Source organism: Leptosomus discolor, chromosome 17 (genome assembly GCF_034619465.1).
Source record: "Leptosomus discolor isolate bLepDis1 chromosome 17, bLepDis1.hap2, whole genome shotgun sequence".
NCBI classification, from domain to species: Eukaryota; Metazoa; Chordata; class Aves; order Leptosomiformes; family Leptosomidae; genus Leptosomus; species Leptosomus discolor.
In genome coordinates this window covers 16324297-16344839 of record NC_141407.1, presented here as the reverse complement: position 1 = coordinate 16344839, position 20543 = coordinate 16324297, and the positions used below count along the sequence as shown (strand labels likewise).

Below are 20543 nucleotides of genomic sequence, written 5' to 3'. Positions count from 1 at the left end.
CCTCAAGAGGGCTTTCTGTCTGGCTAATCCCACTTCCACAATCCTGTTTAATCCTGATGCAGCTGCTCTCTAAAAAGTGCTCGTACTTGAAAGCATCCCGGTTGTTGCACTACAATGGCAGCGCCCTTTATTACAGTACTAAATCTGTAAAGGATCAGACAATGAAATTGGATGGAGGCCAGAGAGCACAACTGCCACTGTCATCCTGGGTTAGGGCTGATGGAAAAGTAATTTGTTTCCCAGCACAAGTGATTCTCTTGCTGAATAGATTGTGTTATTTGCAATATTAGCAAAGAATTTTCAGGGTAATTGTACTGACAAAAATAATTCCAGCAGACCCACTAGGATAATCCTTTCTATTTTTTCTCATCACTTATTTTACTAATTTGCTGATTGCGAGTCTATTAGTGGTAGAAATACTTATGAAATGGAAAAGCATCGCTGAGCCTACGGTGTGAAATTGAAATTGGCATCTCACGATCCTGGATATTGTCAGGTTGGGCTGGCAAATACCCGCGCCCCGCTGCAAAGACATGGATTAAACCAGACTCGAAAACAAGCACAAGAATAACCATGTGGGCAACCCTCCAATGAGTTAATCAAAGCGACAAGATGAATATGATTGCCAATCATAGCAGGGAAATCTGCTCCTTTCGCTGAGAACTTATTTTAAAGAGATCTTCATCCAGAGGGATTTATATTCCCCTGCATGTGTGTGCATAACTCCCATTAATGTCAATATGCATTATAGACGCACACAAGGAGGAAGAAAGCAGTCCGTGGGAAGATTAGCATTTTACAGTGTCTTATATTATGAGTTTGTAGTGGGAATAATGAAATCGCTTTGCTCTGTAGCCACATCAACCCAGGTTGTCTTGCTGCTTCTTCATTGTCAGGCCAAAGCTTGAGTCTTGCCTGAGTGAGACTCCCACTGAAGGGGGGGGTGTTTCCCCCAAAAAGGGCACAGTGAAAGGCATTAAGAATTTGAAGGTTTTGCTAATTGATTCAGAACGCAATCCTGTGACTCTTCAAAATCAGATGATCCCCTGTTTGCACCCGCTGAAACTACTGACTTCAGAGGGACTCAGTGTGGGTCAGGGCCCTCCTAAACGGGACCACGTTCAGGATTAGGGCAAGTTTGGTTGCGGGTGAACCCTGGGAAATACTCACTTTTGTTTCATGGGGTGTAAAGAGAAATTGCACCTCCAGGATTGCACTGCTGCGTGCTGGGACGTACAGTAACAGTGCAGTGTCGTGGCCACGTGCGGCTGTGTAATAAATCCTGTTATTCAGGTGTATTTAAATGATATGTCAGCTGTCAGAAAATCCATATTTCACTGGTGTCATCATCGGAAGCTCGTATTTCACGGGCACGGTTTTGCTATTAATGTAATTTTTTTAAAATTGTAAGTTTTCAAATGTGCTACAAGGAATCTCCCCCTAAGTCGGATCTGCAGATGAGTTATGAACATACAGAGAACAATAAAAAAAAAAAAAAAGAGCCAGGAAGCTTCTCTAAGCTTTCTTCTTGAACCTCTTCCACCGAGAAGTAGCTTTAATGAAGAAAAGCATTCATGTCTTGGGGACTTGATGTCAAAGCCAGTTAATGAATTAAGTTTTCACATCAAGAGGCCGTTGCACAGGTCGCAGCCAGAGCTGCTCCTATTGCACATCCCAGGCCACAAAATCACCCGTGGATTGGAAATAACTACAGGCTGCCACTGGAACTGCTAATACGTTAGTGGTGTCTGACTGACTGAACCTCTCACCGCTGCCCGTGCCAGTTATACATTAGCCTTGTGTTGTTCCTTCTGTTTTTATTCCAGCCAAACCTTTTCCAAAGGCCTCTTCCCCCAGCCACAGCCCCTCCAGCAGTTACGTGAAGAGCACTTCATCTTCCTCCACAGGCTTCGACTACTCCCACGACGCCGAGGCTGCGCACATGGCTGCCACTGCCATCCTCAACCTCTCCACCCGCTGCTGGGAAATGCCGGAGAATCTCAGCACGAAGCAGCAAGAGGCCCCCGGCAAGGTGAGCCGAGCGTGCCCAGGGACTGCTGCTCCAGCCCGCAGCAGAGTGGGTTAAAACTTGAAGTTTGGGATGGGAGAAATACCTTTTTTTTTTTTTTTTTTTTTTACCCTTCCTCTCATTTTAATTTTTAAATATAGAGAGAATGCAGAGACTCATCACATATCACCCTTTCACTCCCTGCTTTGGGTGATGCAGTTTGGAGGAGGTAATCTTGGCTCTTAGCCTGTCATGGAGCTGCATCGTGGTTCAGATTACCCATCCGAGATGAGCATTGTTCCCAAGCAGAGTCTCAGAGCTGGTTTCAGTTGCTCACTGGTCTGTATCTGATGCCATTTGAGACTCCCCAGTTGCGTCCAGGCTGACCTCCAGCTATTTTTCAGAGGAACACAGGTTTTCCAGAAGTCCCATGTTGCAACCTCAGCTTTGGGCAGATGTCTTGGATACCATGGGGCATCTTACATGGCACTAGACGCCTGTGTTCAAGCAACTGAATCAAAATGCCACATTGCTGGGTGTGTTTGCATGGCACGTTTCTGAAATATTTAGGAAAGAGCATCCCTTTCCATCCAGTTCCTTCTAATGGGCTGGGGAGAGGCCAGGACATGAATAACCCGCCCCCAGCACTGCAAAAGACAAATGGGGGCAAGATTCCCATTGGGAATTGCTGGCAGCTGCTAACATTGGGCATGTTTCCAACCTTTCAGTCCATGGACATTGAGGTGGATGAAAATGGGACTCTGGACTTGAGTATGAACAAGCACCGCAAACGGGAAAGCACCTTTCCCAGCAGCAGCAGCTGCAGCAGTAGTCCCAGCATGAAGTCCCCAGATGTGTCCCAGCGCCAAAACAGCACCAGTGCCACGAGCAGCACCATGACCTCCCCCCAGTCCAGCCAGACCTCCCGCCAGGATGAATGGGATGGGCCCATTGACTACACTAAACCAAACCGTCAGCGGGAAGAGGAGCCAGAAGAGGTGAGCGGTGACTCTTGATGCTTAAATAATGTCTCATGGGGGACTGAATGCCGTGTTTACTTGCATAGCTGTCCTATTTTCCCCCAGAACCCCTAGTTTGCCCCTTGGGCCTAGGAGGGAAGTATTATTAGCTTCGTCAGTGCTACCAGACATCAGCTATGGACAATCAGGCAGGAGGCAGATGCTCTTGGAGCTGTTGGGGTGCTCTTGCCAAGGAAGAACCCACCACTTGTGTTGTCCTGGGTCTGCAGTGCTTTCTTCATCATAAACCCTTTCAGCTCCCTTGCACCAGTGGTGCTCCTGGTGACATTGCCCGAGATGATTTACATCTGCCGTTAGCAGATATGGCCCTGTGTGCCACTAACCTTAATCCTGCAGGTGGGGGAACCCAGCCATTACCTCCTGGCTGGGGGGAGCATCCTGGCCCTGGAAGCCACGCACTGCCTCTCTGCCCATGGGGCAAGGTGGAGGCAGATGTTGCTGAGGATAAGCCGGGTGGGATTGTACTGATCTTCATCCCTTCAAGACCTTGGGAAAGCCAGGTGTAAATCCCCGTACAGACATGTTTTACACATTTCTCCTATAAAGAGGAGGAATTACTATTGGAGCTCTGCTTTGGGCACCACAAAGGGCTCAGGAGTGTTGGCAATGCTGCACTAACTCTTAGCTGGGATGAACCTGGGATCCTTTCCCACCACAGCTCAGCAGCAATGACCACCACTGCAACCACTTCTCCTGGCTGTTTTCTTGCAGTCAGAGCCTGCCGCCCACTCTTTTGCCTCCTCGGAAGCTGATGAGCAAGAAGTGTCAGAGGAAAACTTTGAAGAAAGAAAATACCCGGGGGAAGTTACTTTAACCAACTTCAAGCTTAAATTCCTCTCAAAGGACATCAAGAAAGAGCTGCTCACGTAAGTCCTGCCTTCTCGTTTCTTCCTCTAAATTGTATAAAACATGTAGCCAGCACAGCCAGGCTGGTAGGAGACAAAATTTGTTAGCAAATGCATTTTTAAAATTAGAAGTGTAGTTCCCTTTCTTACTGTGATTGGCCTTACCTCACCTAAGCTCTTCAAATGAAAGCTCAAAGGGAGACTGTCTCCTCATACAACTGCTGATCATTGAGGCAGAATACATTCCCATATGGCCTTGAAAACCTGCAGTGATGAAGGGAACTGGAGAAACCTCCTTGCAGGGCCTGTTTTCCCTGATATTGTCCTGCAAGAGTGTTTCTGGCACAGTGATGGAGCCTGCCCAATCTCCTGCCCCCTTGTTTTGGGACACTGGGTGATGCTGTGGACCCAAGGGCACCCGAAGGATCTCAGTACCTTCTTGATGGGGGTGTGTTGAACGACCAAGTGACTCGTTGGGAAGACAGGACTTGTTGGCTCCTTAATGTAGAGCAATGGGTCCCATCACCATGATAATGTAGGGCCACAAAATGTGAACGAGGGCTGCAGCAAGATTGCTGTCATGCTGCCCCGTACACTGGAGAGAGATCCCAACCCAGCTCACATCTGTGTATTCATGGCAGCGGGCGGGTGGAAACATAGACCCAGATCTATTCCTTTAGGTGGAGCATTGCTCTGCACCCACACTGATCCCCAAACTAATGGTTAATATTTAGAGTCTGACCCAAATGCTGCAGCTTGGACCTAGGTCTGATCTAATGGCACATCAGGATCAGTCTGGAGGTTGTGATGGGGAGGTCACCCCTTCGAGGCACCCCAGCAGATCTGCTGTCCTTGGCTTCTTTCCTGAGCATCTGACCTTCCTATAGGTTATACAGGGAAGAGCCGGTGGGCATCGCTTTGGTGACCTCATACAACGTAGCTCGTTATTTGGCGATGCAAGCAGGAGGCTGAGGGAGCAGACAGGCAGGGAGGAGATCCGTGGGGGCAGAGCAGCAGCAGCATCTTCCCTAAATGAGCAAAGCACAGACCAGCTGTCCTACGCAAAGCTCTAAAGGCTTTTTTTAAACCCCAGCAGCGATGTGAATAGCAGTTTCTGAGGTAAAGCCCTGAAGTCCTCCTGCGCTTTAATTGTATTCTGAGGGTAGAGAAATTTCCTAAATGGAAACAGCCGTGGAATAAATAAACGGTGTCATGGGCAGCCCTGAGCTTTCTCTCCCCATTTATCATCCTCCTTCCTTTCTGGCCCAAGGGCTGAAATGAATTAGCTGTAGTTAACTCAGGAGCAGACTTGCCTGCTGTGTCCGATGAGCCGTGTCTGGGTGTAGTTCTTGGGCCATCTCCAGGCCCCGGTGGCAGTCGCTGTGAAGGTGCTCCTCACCTCGGTCTTCTTGTCACCCTCCTGTTGGTACGTGAGCGGCTACCACACATCACCGCTGCTCGAACACCTTCATATCCGTGCTGGCTCTAGGGCTCACTGTGTCTGTGTGGGTGTTGTGGCTGTGAAAAGGACTCAAGGGTCAGCAGGGAATAGGTGCACCTCCAAGCCTCAACCTGCCAGGGCCAAACTGTCCCAGGACATCCCTGCAGTGTCCCAGGACATCCCTGCTCTCTCGCGTACCCCCCGGTTTCAGGCAGGCAGGGTATGACTGTGCCAGAGCCTCGCTGCTCACGCACAAACTGGCTTTTATTCCCTGGAGATCAAGATGGGACGGCACCTTTTCCCATCGCTTGCACACGTGCAATTCACGGGGGAGGCAGCGGAGAGGGGCGGATGGGACACACAGCCCGGCGAAGGCAGCCCGGCGGGATGCGGCAGCTTCTGCCTGTCCTCAGTTGAGGAGCCCCCAGGCACACGAGTCAGAGGTTACTTTTATTCCCTTCCTGGAGTTTTCAAGCAAAGTTTTTCTTTGCAGCTATAAGGGCTGGGGAGGGGAAAAAAAAAAAAATCATTTCAGAAAACTGAAATCTGATGCTTTCAGGTAATAAGCTGATTCCTGCAGCCAGAGCTTCAGTATTGCAAAAATCATCCAAACGGGCAGCACCGGGGCAGTGGTGTTGATGCCTTGTTTGGTCACGCCACCCAGCAGGCTGCTTTGAGTCTCCTGCTGCCACTGAGCAAACCAAGAAGCTAAGTATTCTGAGCACTTTCTTCACATTTGCCACAAATTTTTCAAATTTTTTTCAGGATCCGTGTGATCTTTTGGGAACAAAAGAAAGGAGGAAAGGGAGGTGAAAGGGACTGAGCTGGTTTATTTGCGTGCAAACATATGAACTCCTGCCGACGTCCGATGGAAAGAGCCGGTGTCAGGGGTCTGGCGCCAGGGCTGGGCTGAGCCCCCCGCAGACAGACCCCGAGAGGGGCTCAGCTGGCTTTGCAGATCCGCGGCTCTCGGGTGAATCCATTCCTTTCCAGCACTTACACTCGTTGTTCTTCTTGTTGCCCAGTTGCCCAACCCCAGGCTGTGACGGCAGTGGACACATAACGGGAAACTATGCCTCTCACCGCAGGTGGGTTGACCTTTTTTTTCATGGTTCAGACTCAAAAGACAACTTTTTATTTCTTTTAGTATATTTTTTGACCATGTGGATACTTTGGTTCTGTTTCCTCCCCACCTTCTGTTGCCCCTCTCCCTCCCCACGCCCTGGCCCTTTTTCTTTTTCCTTTTTTCCTTTTTTTTTTTTTTTTTTTTTGCTTATCCAGATATTCCATCTCTTCTCTTTCAGCCTTTCTGGTTGTCCTCTTGCTGACAAGAGCCTCAGAAACCTCATGGCTGCCCACTCTGCTGACCTCAAGTATGTTTGCGCTCAACTTGAAACTCCTTTTTTTTTCTTTTTTTCCACCCTTTTTTCTCTCTTCCCCCTCCCTGTCCCCTCTCCTCTTGCTCTGCTTTTGCTTTTCCATCCCCTGCCTTCTTCTTTCAAAGAGCCGATCGAAATTCGCCTGCGAGGAGCTCTGGTGGAGTCCAGCCTCCAGCTGCCGCGTTGAGAGGAGGCAATGGCACGGAGGAAGGCTTATTTTGGGAAGGGGGGATCATGGCAGCGATCAGAAATAACCTGGACCCCTGGCAGGTTTCCTTTGGGCACTGTAGACATATGCTATTTATTTTTTTTTTTCATTTGGCATCTTTTCCCAAGCTCTTGTTCCCTAGTTTGTGCCATAACCCTTTTCATTCAACGTTTTTGTACGTCTCTCAAATAATCCAAAGCCTAGATAAAGGCACACGCTTTATTTTTGGGTAGAGACACAGCTGGGAAAATACCACCAGGACATAGCACAGCCAACTCTTTTGGAGAACCTGGGATGCTAATTTTATGCTAAATTTTAGGGGCCGTTTGGGACGCAGCAACAGAGGATCCGATTCATTTCCGTAGGAGTTTGATTTGTCAGGGAAAGAAAGAGGGAGCAAGCAAACACTTGGCGAGGCCAGATCCACTTCTGCTCCTGAAGGGAGGGACTTGGTTTTGCCATTTTCATTCAAATACTCTCCTCTGAATCCTGTTTTCAGCTTTGCCGCTGTCTTCCTGAAACTCCTCATTCTCAGTAGGAGCTTATTCTTCACGAGAGGGTTTCCCAAGTGCTCTCTTAGGTTGCCTCCCCTAAAGAAGGGTTTAATAGAAATGTTATTTAAAATAGAGGGAGACACTGGGGGGACCCGAACCCTCCTCCGCCCAACCCGCATCTTTGGGGAAAAGATAATTGTGAATTTTTTTCCAGCATCGCTTCCATGGAGCCAGCCTCCCCTTGGAGGCCAATTCTCCTCTGAGCTTCCTGCTTTGCTGAATCCAGTTTCAGGATGATTTAGACACTGAGCTATTCACAACTATAACTGAAGAGCCTCTACTGAGAGTAAAACCTCATGGAGGACTTCATGTTGCACAAGCTCATCATGAAAAAAAAAACCCAAAAGATAATGCTCTGTGTCCTGTACGCAACCAGTGATGTTTGGAGCCGTAGTAGAGTCAGGTGGGAGCCCCTTTGGTCATTAAGGTGATCGGTAAAGTCCCAAATCCCTTTTTGGTGGCCCAGAGGTCAGCGTGGGTCTGGGACTGCTCCACACCGTGGGTGCTGCACTAGGAAAAATGTTCATTAACCACCTGCTCCTTATCACAGAGGTGGAAAAAGTAGCTGGATTGGTTGATATTAATAGAATATGCTAGTGGATGGAAAGGACTCTTGCATGATTAGCGCTAAGTACACTTAATCATGCATTATAGACGATACACATTTTGAAAGAACCTCTTAAGAGAGCTTTGGTGAACTGGTGTTTCCCCAACAGCCTTAAAGAATAGCCCAGTGACCAGGCAATTAGTGTTAAAGATATTAAAAGCTCTCAGGAACAGTGCCCACTTCCAGTAAGGGCCCGGAGAAAAAGCGAACGGGGTCATCCCTGAGACAGAGCATCGCGCTGAGCCTTGCTGTGCAGTATCCCCTGCTCCCCTTGGGCATCCAATGTCAGCACTTTTTATCAAAATTCTATCTAAAATGGGAGACTTCTGGCCAAAACAAAGCTTTTTAATGGTATTTCCCAAGTGCTTCTTTTTTCCTCTGTCCTGGTGAGGATGGGAGCAGAGGCGGGAGGAAGGGAAGAGGATTTGGAGATACTGCAGATAGCACAGTCATAGCTTTTCACAGCTTCAGATAAGGCCACATCAGTGTTTCTATTATAAATTCTATTTCAGGGGTTAATATCCCTGGTACAAAAAAAAAAAAAAAATAGCTCCAGGCTGGAACATGCAATAAAAGGTCTCTGTCGGTATGATTTGTCTCCAGATAATTAAAAATAAAAATCAAATCACTTCTTTCCCCTTTTTAAAAGTCCTGAAAGGCAAAAGGAGTTTGGGGGTAGTGTTTTCATAACTTCATCCCACCCTGAAGCTAGAAAAACAAAGAAATAGTTGTGCTTTGTACTTTAACAGTGTAAACCAGGGAAATGTCACAGTCATCTCCTAAACCTGTAACTTCTAAATGAGTCAGAGAATTTGCATCCTCATCGAGGTCCTGCTGGATGTGTCCCTTCACTTACTGCACCGGACCTACGTGCATTTATGTTTTCCTGGGTCTAAGCATGCTGAGCCTTCATCCTGATTTAGTCTCCCTGCCACCCTTCTGGGACCAGGACGTGTCCCTGCTCTCCCACCCCAGGTGAGGTGCTGACTTTTTTCGCCAACGGAGGCTATTCAATGACCCACAAATGCCAAACGCTCCCTCAGAGCTGGGGCAAAGAGGAGAATTTTGATCTTTTCTGGCAAAAAAAAAAAAAAAAAAAAGGGTATTTTCCAAGCCTCAAAACTAAAAGCACCTGTGGAAATCATTGCTATACTGACTCTCAGGGGCCAGAGCACCCCAACTATACCATTGCCTGGGCCAGGCAGCAGCACAGTGACTTTCCCAAAGGCACTGGCCTCAGAGGCTTCCCATGCACCACCACGTGTTGCCCATCAGTTCACCCCAGAGGGTGAGTGTCCCGGAGTCATACCAAATCCCTGCTCTGCTGCAAGGTACCAACCAGTGGTACCAAACCAGGCACCGGTGGCTTTAAAAATGAGGATCGAGAAAGCGGAGACACAGCAAAATCCTGCCCTGGTGAGAAAGGGCACTCTGCAAGCTTGTGGCCGTTCGGTGAGCTTTGCCTGCTTCGGCTCAGAACCGAGCGGCTTGAGCATCTCCTGCTCGTTCTCCCCTCCCCTGGTCCTAATCACTTGACTCAAAAAGCCCTGGCTAATTGGCAGGCTGGCGCACACATCCTCAGCGAGCACTCCTCGCCTCTCTTCCTTGTCCCCATGACAACTTTTATGTCCTCCTCTACCTCCAGCGTTCGGAGCAGATCTTTGTGCTCCTGGTACTTCACATCCCCTCAGCTCTCTCGTTTCTGCACCCTTAATGATGCGGTGCTTAACTTGTGCCATTGTCTTCGCTGAGGCTCAGGAGGGCTTGCAGCCCCTGCTAGCCTTTGTGCAGGTTCGTGTGATCACAGAAGTGTTCTCCAGGCTTTGCTTTCAATCACGGCCCAGAGCGCTGGATGCTTACCTTCAAACCCATGATCATGGCTGCATCTTCAAAGCCCCCTTTGTAACAGCAGCGGCTGAGGAGCTGCGGGGGCAGATTCTGTGTTGAAACACCAAAAGCTGCCGGTGCATCGTGCATGGTGACCTGGTGATCCCCAGCCCGAGGCCCCGTAGGCTGCTGTACCCCTGTGCCCTGTCCGTGGTGTTATGGAACGAGGAGACACGAGGTTAACCTAACCTTTTTTCCTCCTGTTCCTTCATTGCTTTCCATCAGAGGCATCGACCACTTTTGGACTCTGAGGACCCTCCTGCGGCGGGGTGTCTGTTTGCTCCCAGTGAGATTAGCCCCCACCAAGCCACCCAGAACTGTTGGGCTTCCTCTTGGTGGTGGCCAAGGTGGTCCTGTTGTCCAGAGCTGCAGGCTATTTTTCTGGTTTCTTGTCTATGCTCACATCCAGCCCAATGGCCCTGGGTGGTACCTGCTGTCTCCTCATGGCTTCCCCAAGAAGACAGACACTGTCCTGGAGGTCTTTTTTTGATCTCCTAAGCCGTCCCCTTTGTAAGGGTGGGACCCATGTCCCTCTGCCAGCGAGCAGCCACCCACCACGCTCCCAACATCCTCATCTCTTCCCACCGATGTTCCACTTCATCCTGACATGCGTGCAGCGATGCATCGACGTTGATGCCATGGATATTACAGACCAGACCTTGTTCCTACAGAGGGAGAAGGGGCAGGAAGAAAAAACCTGCTTCTGTGTTGACAGTCCCTAGATTTCTCTTTGACATGAGCTGTCACAAAGCGTCGATCCCCTGCTCACTTCCTCGGGCTAATCTGAGCCTCCCTTTCCTCCGCAGGTGCCCTACTCCTGGTTGTGATGGCTCTGGTCACATAACAGGAAATTATGCATCGCATAGAAGGTAAGATCTCCCTTAAATTATTTTCTCTGTAGCCTCTTTCTGGGTTTTTTTTTTTTTTCTTCCCCTGCAGTGGGCAGAGTTGTAAAGTTCTGAATAAAACATTAATGTTACTGACAACTGAAGCCTATTTTCATCTCTTTAATCTGACTTCTCTTTTTTTTTTTTTTTTTTGATGTTTCCAGCATCTGATTAGAAGTTCCCTTCAACAGAATAAAAGACAAAGGGTCAGATTTTAGCTGATGCAATGTTCCTGTTAATAATGCCACCTATTTATGACTTCTATTATCACTTTAGAGCATTAATAGCAGAGATCTGAGCCTTCTGTTTCAACAATTCCATTAAACATCGCAGGCTGTTAGCAGATATCTTCTTATCTAGACACCATTAATTACTGTCCATCTCCCTCAATTTTTTATTTATTTTTTTTTTTCCTCCTGACTTCTCCTCGTGATGTGAAGCTGCAAAACGAGAGAGATCAAAAACACTGTGCCAAATTCAAGGGAAAGATGACTGAAGCGGGGGAATAGCAAATGCAGTGATTCTGCCAGTGAGACAGGCCTTTCTTCTCTTTTTAACCACAGTCTGTCAGGCTGCCCTCGTGCCAAGAAAAGTGGGATCAAGATCACCCCGACAAAGGATGATAAAGAAGACCCAGAGCTGATGAAGTAAGTCTGGAGATAACTCCCGAGCGGAGCTTTTCGCTCCATCCCCTTTGCCTCGCACAAATTTACAGGGGGGAGCAGCATCCATCCTGCACCCCCCCTTGCTTGCGCTGCTCAGACCACCGTCTGCCCGCGCTGGAGCAGGCGCTGCCAAAGCTGGTTTGGGGGAAATTTCTCCCTGATCCCAAAAATGGTGTTGCAATTTTGAAATTTGATTGGAAAATTGGGTGGTAGGGGAGGGAATGGTGTATTTTTTTCTTATTTGTTTTTGTGGCTGTGAAAGGTAGGCTGGTAGGGCACAAAGAGTTCCCCTCCTGCCCGTGCTTTATATAATGCCTGCAAAAAATCATCACTATTGTAAAGGATGGTAAAAACCCACAGTCAAGTGAAATGTCACAGGCTTTTGGCCAGGAATGGGCAGGCAAGGGGTGCTGGCAGGCTCGCTTAACTCCCAGGAACGCGGTAGACATAGAAACTATCCAGCACTGAGTTGGGTCAGGATCTGGTAACCCCGAATAAGACACGTTTTGTAGAGTCTTTGCCACAGCTGAATATTCAAAGTGATCAGAAAAAGCCTTTCTCTGCTGCCTCAGGCTGAATTCTTCAAAACATCCCAGGGGGTTTATTCCTACCGGGAACAGCGATTTTAAATCCCTTAGTCCGCCTCAGGAGCTTTCATTTGCTGTGAAATCCATTTGCCCCGACTTTTAGCAAGCCTGAGCATCACAGGCACAGTGTCCAGGGCCTGACATGAGGTTTGGGGTCTATGTGTCAACCCTTCATGCAGCTACAAGACATCAAAGCCTTTACAGCAGGGCTGGGGACAGCACTGACTCCAGGATCCTGGTTTTTGTTAACCAGAGCATCCCCAGCCTTTCCAGAGCCAGTCCAGTCACCCAGCAAGTGCAGGTGGAGGCGGGTAAAAAGAAACACAGAAAAACTTATCAACCCCCTCCAAGAGTTTCTGGATGCCCATGAGCACTGGCATATCTGTCCAAACCCCTTTGGCTTAGCAGACTGTCCCCAAATGCATTTTTTTTTCCTCATTTTAGCCCTAGAGCAGGTCTTGCCCTTGCAGAAGAGCAAAGGTGAATCCCTCTGTGTACCTGCGTTTTGCCCTGGAGCAGAGGCTGAGCCAGAACAGGAGCTGGTGGGTGCGGCAGAGCCCTGCGGGGGCTGCGGGACACGGAGATGCGCCAGCCGGGGGAAGGACCTTTAAGAAAAAGATGATATTTGAGCCATCTGCTGTGTTCTTACTCCTCAGTCTACAGGAAGGAAAGCCTCCCAGTTAAATGAGCCGTGTGATAATTAGCAGGAGTTAGCAGAGTTTATTAAAAATTAACCACCCTACTTGAGAATCTGGGGGAAAATAACCCTTTTTTGGCTCAAATACACTACATTGCTGGTGGCGTTGTAGTGCTGTTAATGCCATCAACCAGTGACACAGCGAAGGAAGGGACAAGCAGCAAATGCTGTCGTGCAACTGCCGGCTGTTCCGTGTTTGCTTCTTTTAGGGCAGTCAGAGGCCCCTGGGTGGGAGGTCGCCCCTCGTCACGTCTTCCCCAGGGACACGTGCGCCGTGGGGCTGAGGAAGCCGTGGCTTTGCTCATCCTTGCTGGCCCTATTCGGGGCTGGCACCAGTTGGGGATGTGCCAAGCAGCTCCCCTAGTGGAAGGAGAAAGGGGCTTTTACAGGGCTGTTTTGTTATGGTCCAGCTGGTGCCTGTATAGGAACGTGGGACGAGCTGTCAGGGCATCCGCAGCAGAACGACGGTCTCCCTCCCCGGCATCCTCACCAGTGGCCGGGTCTCTCCCAGTTCACCCTAGAGGTGCAAACGCTGGGAAGCTAAAATGGCAAGGAATGTTGTTGGAGCATCACCAGAGCTTGGATTTTCTGATTCCTAGAAAGCTGATGCCATCCACCCCCGGACTGGCCTTGGAGGCTGGTTGTGGCTCTGCTGCTCCATCGGCAGCGGGACCGCGGGTGTGGGTGCAGGCAGTGCCGGGTGGCCGTGAGGGTCTCTGTGGCATGAGGACGTGAAGGTGTCCCCCAGCATCCCACGGCACGGGCAGCAACCCCTGCTCCTCCGGTACGCCCAGGAGGAGCAGAAGCTCCTCGGAGATGTGCAAAACAACACGATACCACAATCCCTTCGCTGCCGCCTTCCCCCAGCCCTTGGCGAGCTCGTGTTTTGCCTCCCGCAGCAAGGTGTGCCCGGCGCAAGTCTGCGTTAAGGAGCTTTGGCTCCAAATCCATCCTCCGACGGCACCGAGCGCCACTTGGAACCCGGCCGAGATTTGCACATCGCCACTGAGGAGAAAGTCATTTAGTCCCTGTTGGTTTTGCTGTTCCATCCTTCAAGTAATTTGCTACAGATGCGATTGAACAGATCACCTCAACCTTCAGCCCAGCCTTGGCATAGAACGGAAGCATCCACAACTGCCTAATTGATCAAACACTACTAGTGCTTCTGTTAAATAATAATAATATCTTTTAAAAAAAGAAAAAAAAAAAAAGGTCCTAGCCAGCTGTTTTGCACAATAAGGCTCTGGTTTATTTTTTTAACAATGAAAATGTAATGAAAGTTAAATTAACAGTGTAAAATATGTAATGGTTGGGCCGTAACGGCTGCATACTAAGTGCTGGGGTTTGTCTCTTTCTTTCTCACTCTTTTTTTTTTTTCCCCTTCTCCTTTTCCTCCTGAGGATTCAGTAATTTGCTCGTGATCATATAAAAGCAATGATGTTATGAATTTACTGAGGATCCTGCTGGCAGGGATATTATAAGTGAATTGTGCTGCATTTGCAGCTGATTAAAATCGAGATCAGCATTTTTCAAATTATCTTGGGAAAAGGCTGGGTGTACAGCTCCCCCCTTCTGCTGTCATCTCCCTTTTGTACGAAATGTAAACAATCAGGGTAATCATTTCTGTGGCGAAACGCAGCTTGCGATTTTCAGGAGCAGCTCAGCAGATATTTTGCTGGGGACACTCGAAGTCCCTAATTGCTTTCAAACTGAGGACACAGGGGTTATTTTTGCCATTTCTTACCTACTTCCACCTCCCCTTTTTTTAGAGTAACCTCCCTTGAGTAATAAACTTTTAACTGTATTTATAATTGACTAGCATCTTTAAACAAATGCAAACCACAGCAGAAACCTTAATAGATACGCCGGGCTTTGTCGAACGGCTGAATTTAGTGAGTATGCCATTAGGCAGGGAGTTTGTGAGCAGGAAGGAAAAAGGTGCCTTTTAGAGAGGCACTCATCCTCTTGGCAATTAGCAGAAGTTGTGTCAGCACTTCCACGACACCCCTCGCAGCTCCCGCCTGCCTTAACTGGCCATAAACGGCGGCAGAAGCACGGGGGCGGGAGGGCTCGTGCACTGCCTTGATGGCAATTCCCACTTTTATCTCCTTGCAAGCTCAGGTTGATCTCTCGGTAGCCCTGGGACGTGAACCAGGAGGAGGAGGAGGAGGCAAGCGAGGCTGAGTGGTGCCCCAGGGTTTACCGGTCCTGTCTGATGGGGTACGGGCTCACAAACCTGTCAGATGCCCTCCTTGCAGGAGCATGTTGGCGGCTTCTTGGTGCACGGGTTGCAGCTGACCGGCTCCCAGGTCAGGGACTGGTTCACAGGGAAGGGTTGTGTCTCCGTGGGCACAGGCAGTGCTCCTGGATCCCGTTGACTGTGCTAGTGTAGGGTGATGAAGTTGGTGACCCTGGGCAGTAAGACCAGGCAGAGATCACTGTAAAGGCGTGGTGGTTCGGTGCGAGCACGCCAGCCTTGGTTAACGTCGGGACCCGAAGTCAGGCAGCCCGACCTGCTGTCTTTGCCCTCGATGAGGCACCAAACACACAGTTTGGGACATCACTAGGACCTGCTTTTGCTGCAAGTGTGAGTGTGATGTGACCTACCTCCACAGTCTTTCTGTCTTGCAGGATTTACCTTGGTTCTCTTTGTTTTTTTTGAAGGGGCAGTCATAGCTCTTAACATCTCATCTGCTGTTTCCATCAACTAAGCATCTATCCCATAAAGTCCAGATGAGATCCCCAAATGCAAATTTTTGCTTCCCAGGCTTCCTCGTTTCCTGTTCATCACTAATTTTCTTACATCCCTCTTCATTTCCATGCTGTAATTTTTGGTAATTCCCTGTGCCCAGGTGTCCGGTTCCTGGCTGCGTTGGGCTTGGACACATCAGTGGCAAATACGCCTCTCACCGGAGCGCATCAGGGTGCCCTCTCGCAGCCCGCAGGCAGAAGGAAGGATCGCTCAATGGCTCCTCATTTTCCTGGAAGTCACTGAAGAATGAGGGCCCAACCTGCCCAACACCAGGCTGCGACGGCTCCGGCCACGCCAACGGGAGCTTCCTCACTCACAGAAGGTAAATCCCAGGGTTGAAATCACCAGGAGTGTGTGACAACATTGCCATGGACTAATTTGTAGCTGCTGCTTGAGCGTTGTTCAGCTCTTCATGCAAGGCTCAATAGCTGATGCTTTTGGTGCTGACCTCGGTCAACATCCAAGGTCGGAGCTTCCTGCGTGGAAGAAAATGCGCAGTTGTTTTACTATTGCAATGGTGAAATGTGGATTGGGCAAAATCATGAAAATTAGTAATATAACATCCTTCCATGGGCAAGCCAGACCAGGACTTGGGCACCCCAAACAGGGAGTTTGACGCCCAAACCAGCCAAACTCGTCTCACCTTCCTCACCTGTCATGCCCCCTCTTTTAGGAAACAATGTGGGTTTTTAATCTTTGTTCAGAGAAAATTGCTCTTGCTTTATAAATGGGGACTTTTGTGGCATTATTTGTAAAGCAATTTCCTCTGTATCATAAAAAGCTTTTAGAGGAACTGTCTCGCAGCATGATCTCCACCAAATGGTACATGATCTTGTTGGGAACATAAGCACCTATAAGTACCGAGAGTTTATGAAACCCATTTGTACTCATTTTTTTCAGTTTGTCAGGGTGTCCAAGAGCTACTTTTGCGGGGAAGAAAGGAAAACTCTCAGGGGATGAAATTCTCAACACAAAGTTTAAGACCAGCGATGGTAAGGATTTTCGCTCCTTTTGCCTTGCAGATGTGGCAGGGTATTGAGCCCATATGTCTTTCTCTTTGCCGAGTGGGGCGCTTTCAACAACTGAAATCTGGCCACAGATTTGCAAGCTATGTGCTATGAACACCCATTTCTCCGGTTGCTTGGATCTTTGGGGTGGTGTGTTACTGGCACCGCTCCCCAAGTGACACACTTGGGAGGGAGCAGATGAAACGATAGAGAAGGAGTTTCCATAGTGAAATTCCAGGCCAAAAGAAATAATGCTGAAATGGAGATATTTTTTGAAATATCCACTGGCATTTTTACAAATCCCTTGCAGTCATTCAGCGATTTCCACCTATTCAGGGCTTTCAGTCCTGCAGATATTTCTGGATCTGGAATTTTGTTAGCGACAGCACTTTGTATTTCCAGTGCTATTGCTGAGGTTTCTGTGGTATTTGACAAGGTTCAGGCATTTTACTTGAATACTTACATAGTTTGTAACCTATAAATACCTGCATGCTGATAAAAATATTGCTCTATTTTATGAACCTCGTACTTTCTAATCAAGACACGCATTAGTTTTTTAAATGGTGTCTTCCCAAAGTCAGGACTGGAGAATGACCTGAGTTTTCAGGGCAGCCAACCTTGCAAGGTGCGTGGAGGTGCTGGACTCCAACCGCTGTGCTGTCGTTGGCTTTTGCATTTACATATTGACCTATAAAGTATCATTGAACTGTGATGCTAAAAACGTTACTAAAAAAAAATAAAAAAATAAAAAATGAACAGGTGGGATGTGCATCCCCTTTAGAGGACGTAAAAGCAAAGGTGAGGACTTTGTGAGTGGTGATGTCTATGCAACAGGATGGGCTCAGCAGAAAGCCCAACATTTTTGCTTTTCCCACGAGCATTTGCTGACGGCCCGTGACCTTTCCTGCAGTTCTGGAGAACGATGAAGAGATCAAGCAGCTGAACAAGGAGATCAGTGAGCTGAACGAGTCCAACTCGGAGATGGAAGCGGCCATGGTGAAACTGCAGTCGCAGGTTTGTGTCCTTGGACGTGCACCCAAGACCGGGGACGCACGGCCGAGCCCCTTGCACGGGTGGTGGTGGGTGCCATGGCGTGAGGGCTGCTAACCCTGCCGTGCTCTTTGCTCTGCAGATCTCCACCATGGAGAAGAACCTGAAGAACATTGAGGAGGAAAACAAAATCATCGAGGAGCAAAACGAAGCCCTGTTCCTGGAGCTCTCAGGGTTGAGCCAGGCTCTAATCCAAAGTCTTGCCAATATCCGCCTTCCGCACATGGTGAGAAACTTTGCTATCACTCGCCCCACCTGGCGTGATCGAGGGAGCTGTGTCAAACCCAATTCACGATAAGGCTTATGTACAATTAAAGAGTGGGAGAATTTCTCTACATACACCTACGTGTCCTTTATAAGATCAGTACTTTTACCTTATCTCTGAAGCTTGCATTATATCTCCCTTTTGTTGTCATTTTCTGCTGATCTCCCTTTGTATCTATTGTTCTGTCTCATTACATCTGGGAGCTTTATCACAAAATAGGAAACTTTATCAAGGGCACCCAGTGCCTTTTAGGCTAAGACAGCACAAGCAGAGATCAGGAGGGATTGGATTTCAACATCGGAAAGATCTTACAGCTCCTATTATAATGCAGGTAGTTTCAATTCGGTTTTGAATAGCTGGCAGCCAAAGAACAGCATTCTTAAAGAGAGTGTATTTTGTTTAATTTAACAAGGTCTAACAGCCCGCAGCGTGTTACCATAGAGTTACTGGAAAATGAAAAGACTGCGCTAAAATAGTAAAACCACAAAAGGCCATTAATTACCATCTCTCTATTCCCAGGAATGTAATTACTGTTGTCAAAACCAGGTGTGTGGAGGGGGGGCTCGAGTTGTTGGGGAAGCTGTCCTCTTACAACTCATACAGACCATCGCAATGATCAGAGGAATGAGCTTTTGATTTCCTTTTTCTGCCATCGGTTTGGGGTTTTTTTTTGTTTTTTTTTTTTTTTTTTGGGAATCCTTTTCATTGGGGTTTGTATTTAAATTCAGGCTGGTTGGAGGGAAGCCATCCTCCAGCAGAGCAGTTTTGGATAGTATTCACCCAGCTGCCTAACTGGCAGAAAACCACTCGCTGAGTGCTTTTTTGTAAAGTATTTGACGCATAAAAGGTCAAATAAACTGTTCAGCAAATATTTTTTCAAGGTTTCAGGCAACTCCAATTAAATAATGCCCACGAGACTTGTATGCTCATTTTATTCCTGTTCTTTTGCTTCCTTCTCCCTTTCTTTTTTCCCCATTAACTCCACGTTAGATATCTGTAAGTTTTCTACAACCCCCTCAAAAGCAAAAGCTGTACCCCAGCAGCGGGCTGGCGTGGGCAGATGTGAGCCTAAGGTGGCCGGGCTCCTGTCCTAACTTTGCCTTTGCTTCCCTCCACGATGCTTCAGCCATCCCTGCCTCCTCTCATCCTCCAGCCTTGCATTTCCATGGCTTAATTCAACCTCAGGCCTGTCAAACCGCCTGCACGCGCTTAACCTGATGCTGTTAATAGTTCCGCGAGGCCAGCGCATAAAATTAAGGACCCAGTTAAGATCTGCCAGGATCAGGGGTTGCAGGATGAGATTCCCGCACGTACAGACCACGCACAAAAAAGCTCCAACGTGGAGACCTTTGGCTCTCGGTACATACACAGATGATTAATTGCAAAGAAACATCTCAGCCTCTTCCTGCTCTACTACTAACGCTTTTATTTGGCTTTTTTGGCTGCAGGAGCCGATTAGTGAGCAGAACTTCGACGCGTACGTGAACACGCTGACCGACATGTACACAAACCAGGAGTGCTACCAGAACCCGGAGAACAAGGACCTGCTGGAGAGCATCAAGCAAGCCGTCAAGGGCATCCAGGTTTAGTGCCACGGGACGGAGGCGAGCAAGCGAAAAGACTGTAAGACGGAACTTTCCCTCCAAGTATTCAGGTTTACAAGTTAGAAAACTTGTTTAATGAATGAAAAAAAAAGAAAAAAGAAAAAAAAAAAAGGACCAAAACGTAACCAAGAGGCCATTTCTGAGACATGGGACTGATCGAACTCAATGTTCTCGTTTACTTAACTTTGGACCTTCTTGAGAAAAGTGGGATTTTTCTACCTGGACCATGAGGTAGATCAGGATGGAAGGTTAAATTCTCCAGTGTCTCCAGTGGGGATTGGTAGCTGGTGAGGAGCAGGCGTCTTTCATGAGTTGCCATGCTCTTGCAGAGTCGATCCAAGAGTTAAAAAGTTACAGGAACAGGGTCTTGTCTGATCCAAGACTAGCGTATGACTGGCTTAAACCCTCATGTTGTCTATGGTCGTATGTCCAGATCACCTACTCACACATGAATTATGTTCTATGTTGCTACAAGTGCTGGAGCTGCAAGCTACCTGTAAATCTGAACCTGTGCTGGGCCTCCCAACCCCGAGGTGTTCAGATATCCACTGGGCATGGGAACTCTGAAGTATTATAAAGTAGCTTATTTTTATTTTCTGAAAGAAATCCGAAGAGCAGTTCTGGATCTCCAGTGGAAAGCGCAATGGAAAAAAGGTTCTCAGGGAAGCTTTTGGAGTTTGCAACTACAGTATTCCTTTGTCTGTCTTAAATATGAGAATAGCTATTATGAATAGGCCAATACCAGATATTTCATACAGAAGAATTCTTTAATGTGTCATGGTCCGGTGTATATGATTTTTTGGAAGTCTGTTTGATGACAGTTCTGGTTCTTTTCATTATTGTGATCATCCTTACAGTGGCGCAGTACTGCCAGTCCAGAGATCATACATCAATGCCAGAGAACGGTTGAGATTGCGATGAACAAAACAAAAACAAAAACAAAAACCAAGAAAAAGAGAGATGTTAATTGACGGCCAGCAAAGTGCTTAGCTACCGTGAATCAGTAGTTGATTTCTTAACAGGTATCCACAGGGCAATGGGTATTTTTTCGGTTTGGTGT

General features: G+C 48.0%; 1 protein-coding gene across 2 annotated transcripts in view; it reads left to right on the top strand.

The window, feature by feature from the left end:
- The window catches only part of MYT1 (myelin transcription factor 1), a 42094-nt gene extending 22626 nt beyond the window's left edge, over positions 1–19468 (top strand). For both annotated transcript variants that reach the window (XM_086474529.1, XM_086474528.1), the window contains exons 11-22: positions 1827–2032; positions 2737–3006; positions 3760–3914; positions 6360–6422; positions 6639–6707; positions 10776–10838; positions 11420–11503; positions 15658–15879; positions 16458–16549; positions 17475–17578; positions 17697–17840; positions 19328–19468. In XM_086474529.1, the coding sequence (XP_086330655.1) occupies positions 1827–2032; positions 2737–3006; positions 3760–3914; positions 6360–6422; positions 6639–6707; positions 10776–10838; positions 11420–11503; positions 15658–15879; positions 16458–16549; positions 17475–17578; positions 17697–17840; positions 19328–19468 (1613 nt within the window). The remainder of the gene's footprint in view (positions 1–1826; positions 2033–2736; positions 3007–3759; positions 3915–6359; positions 6423–6638; positions 6708–10775; positions 10839–11419; positions 11504–15657; positions 15880–16457; positions 16550–17474; positions 17579–17696; positions 17841–19327) is intronic.
- The last annotated feature ends 1075 nt before the right edge of the window (positions 19469–20543 follow it).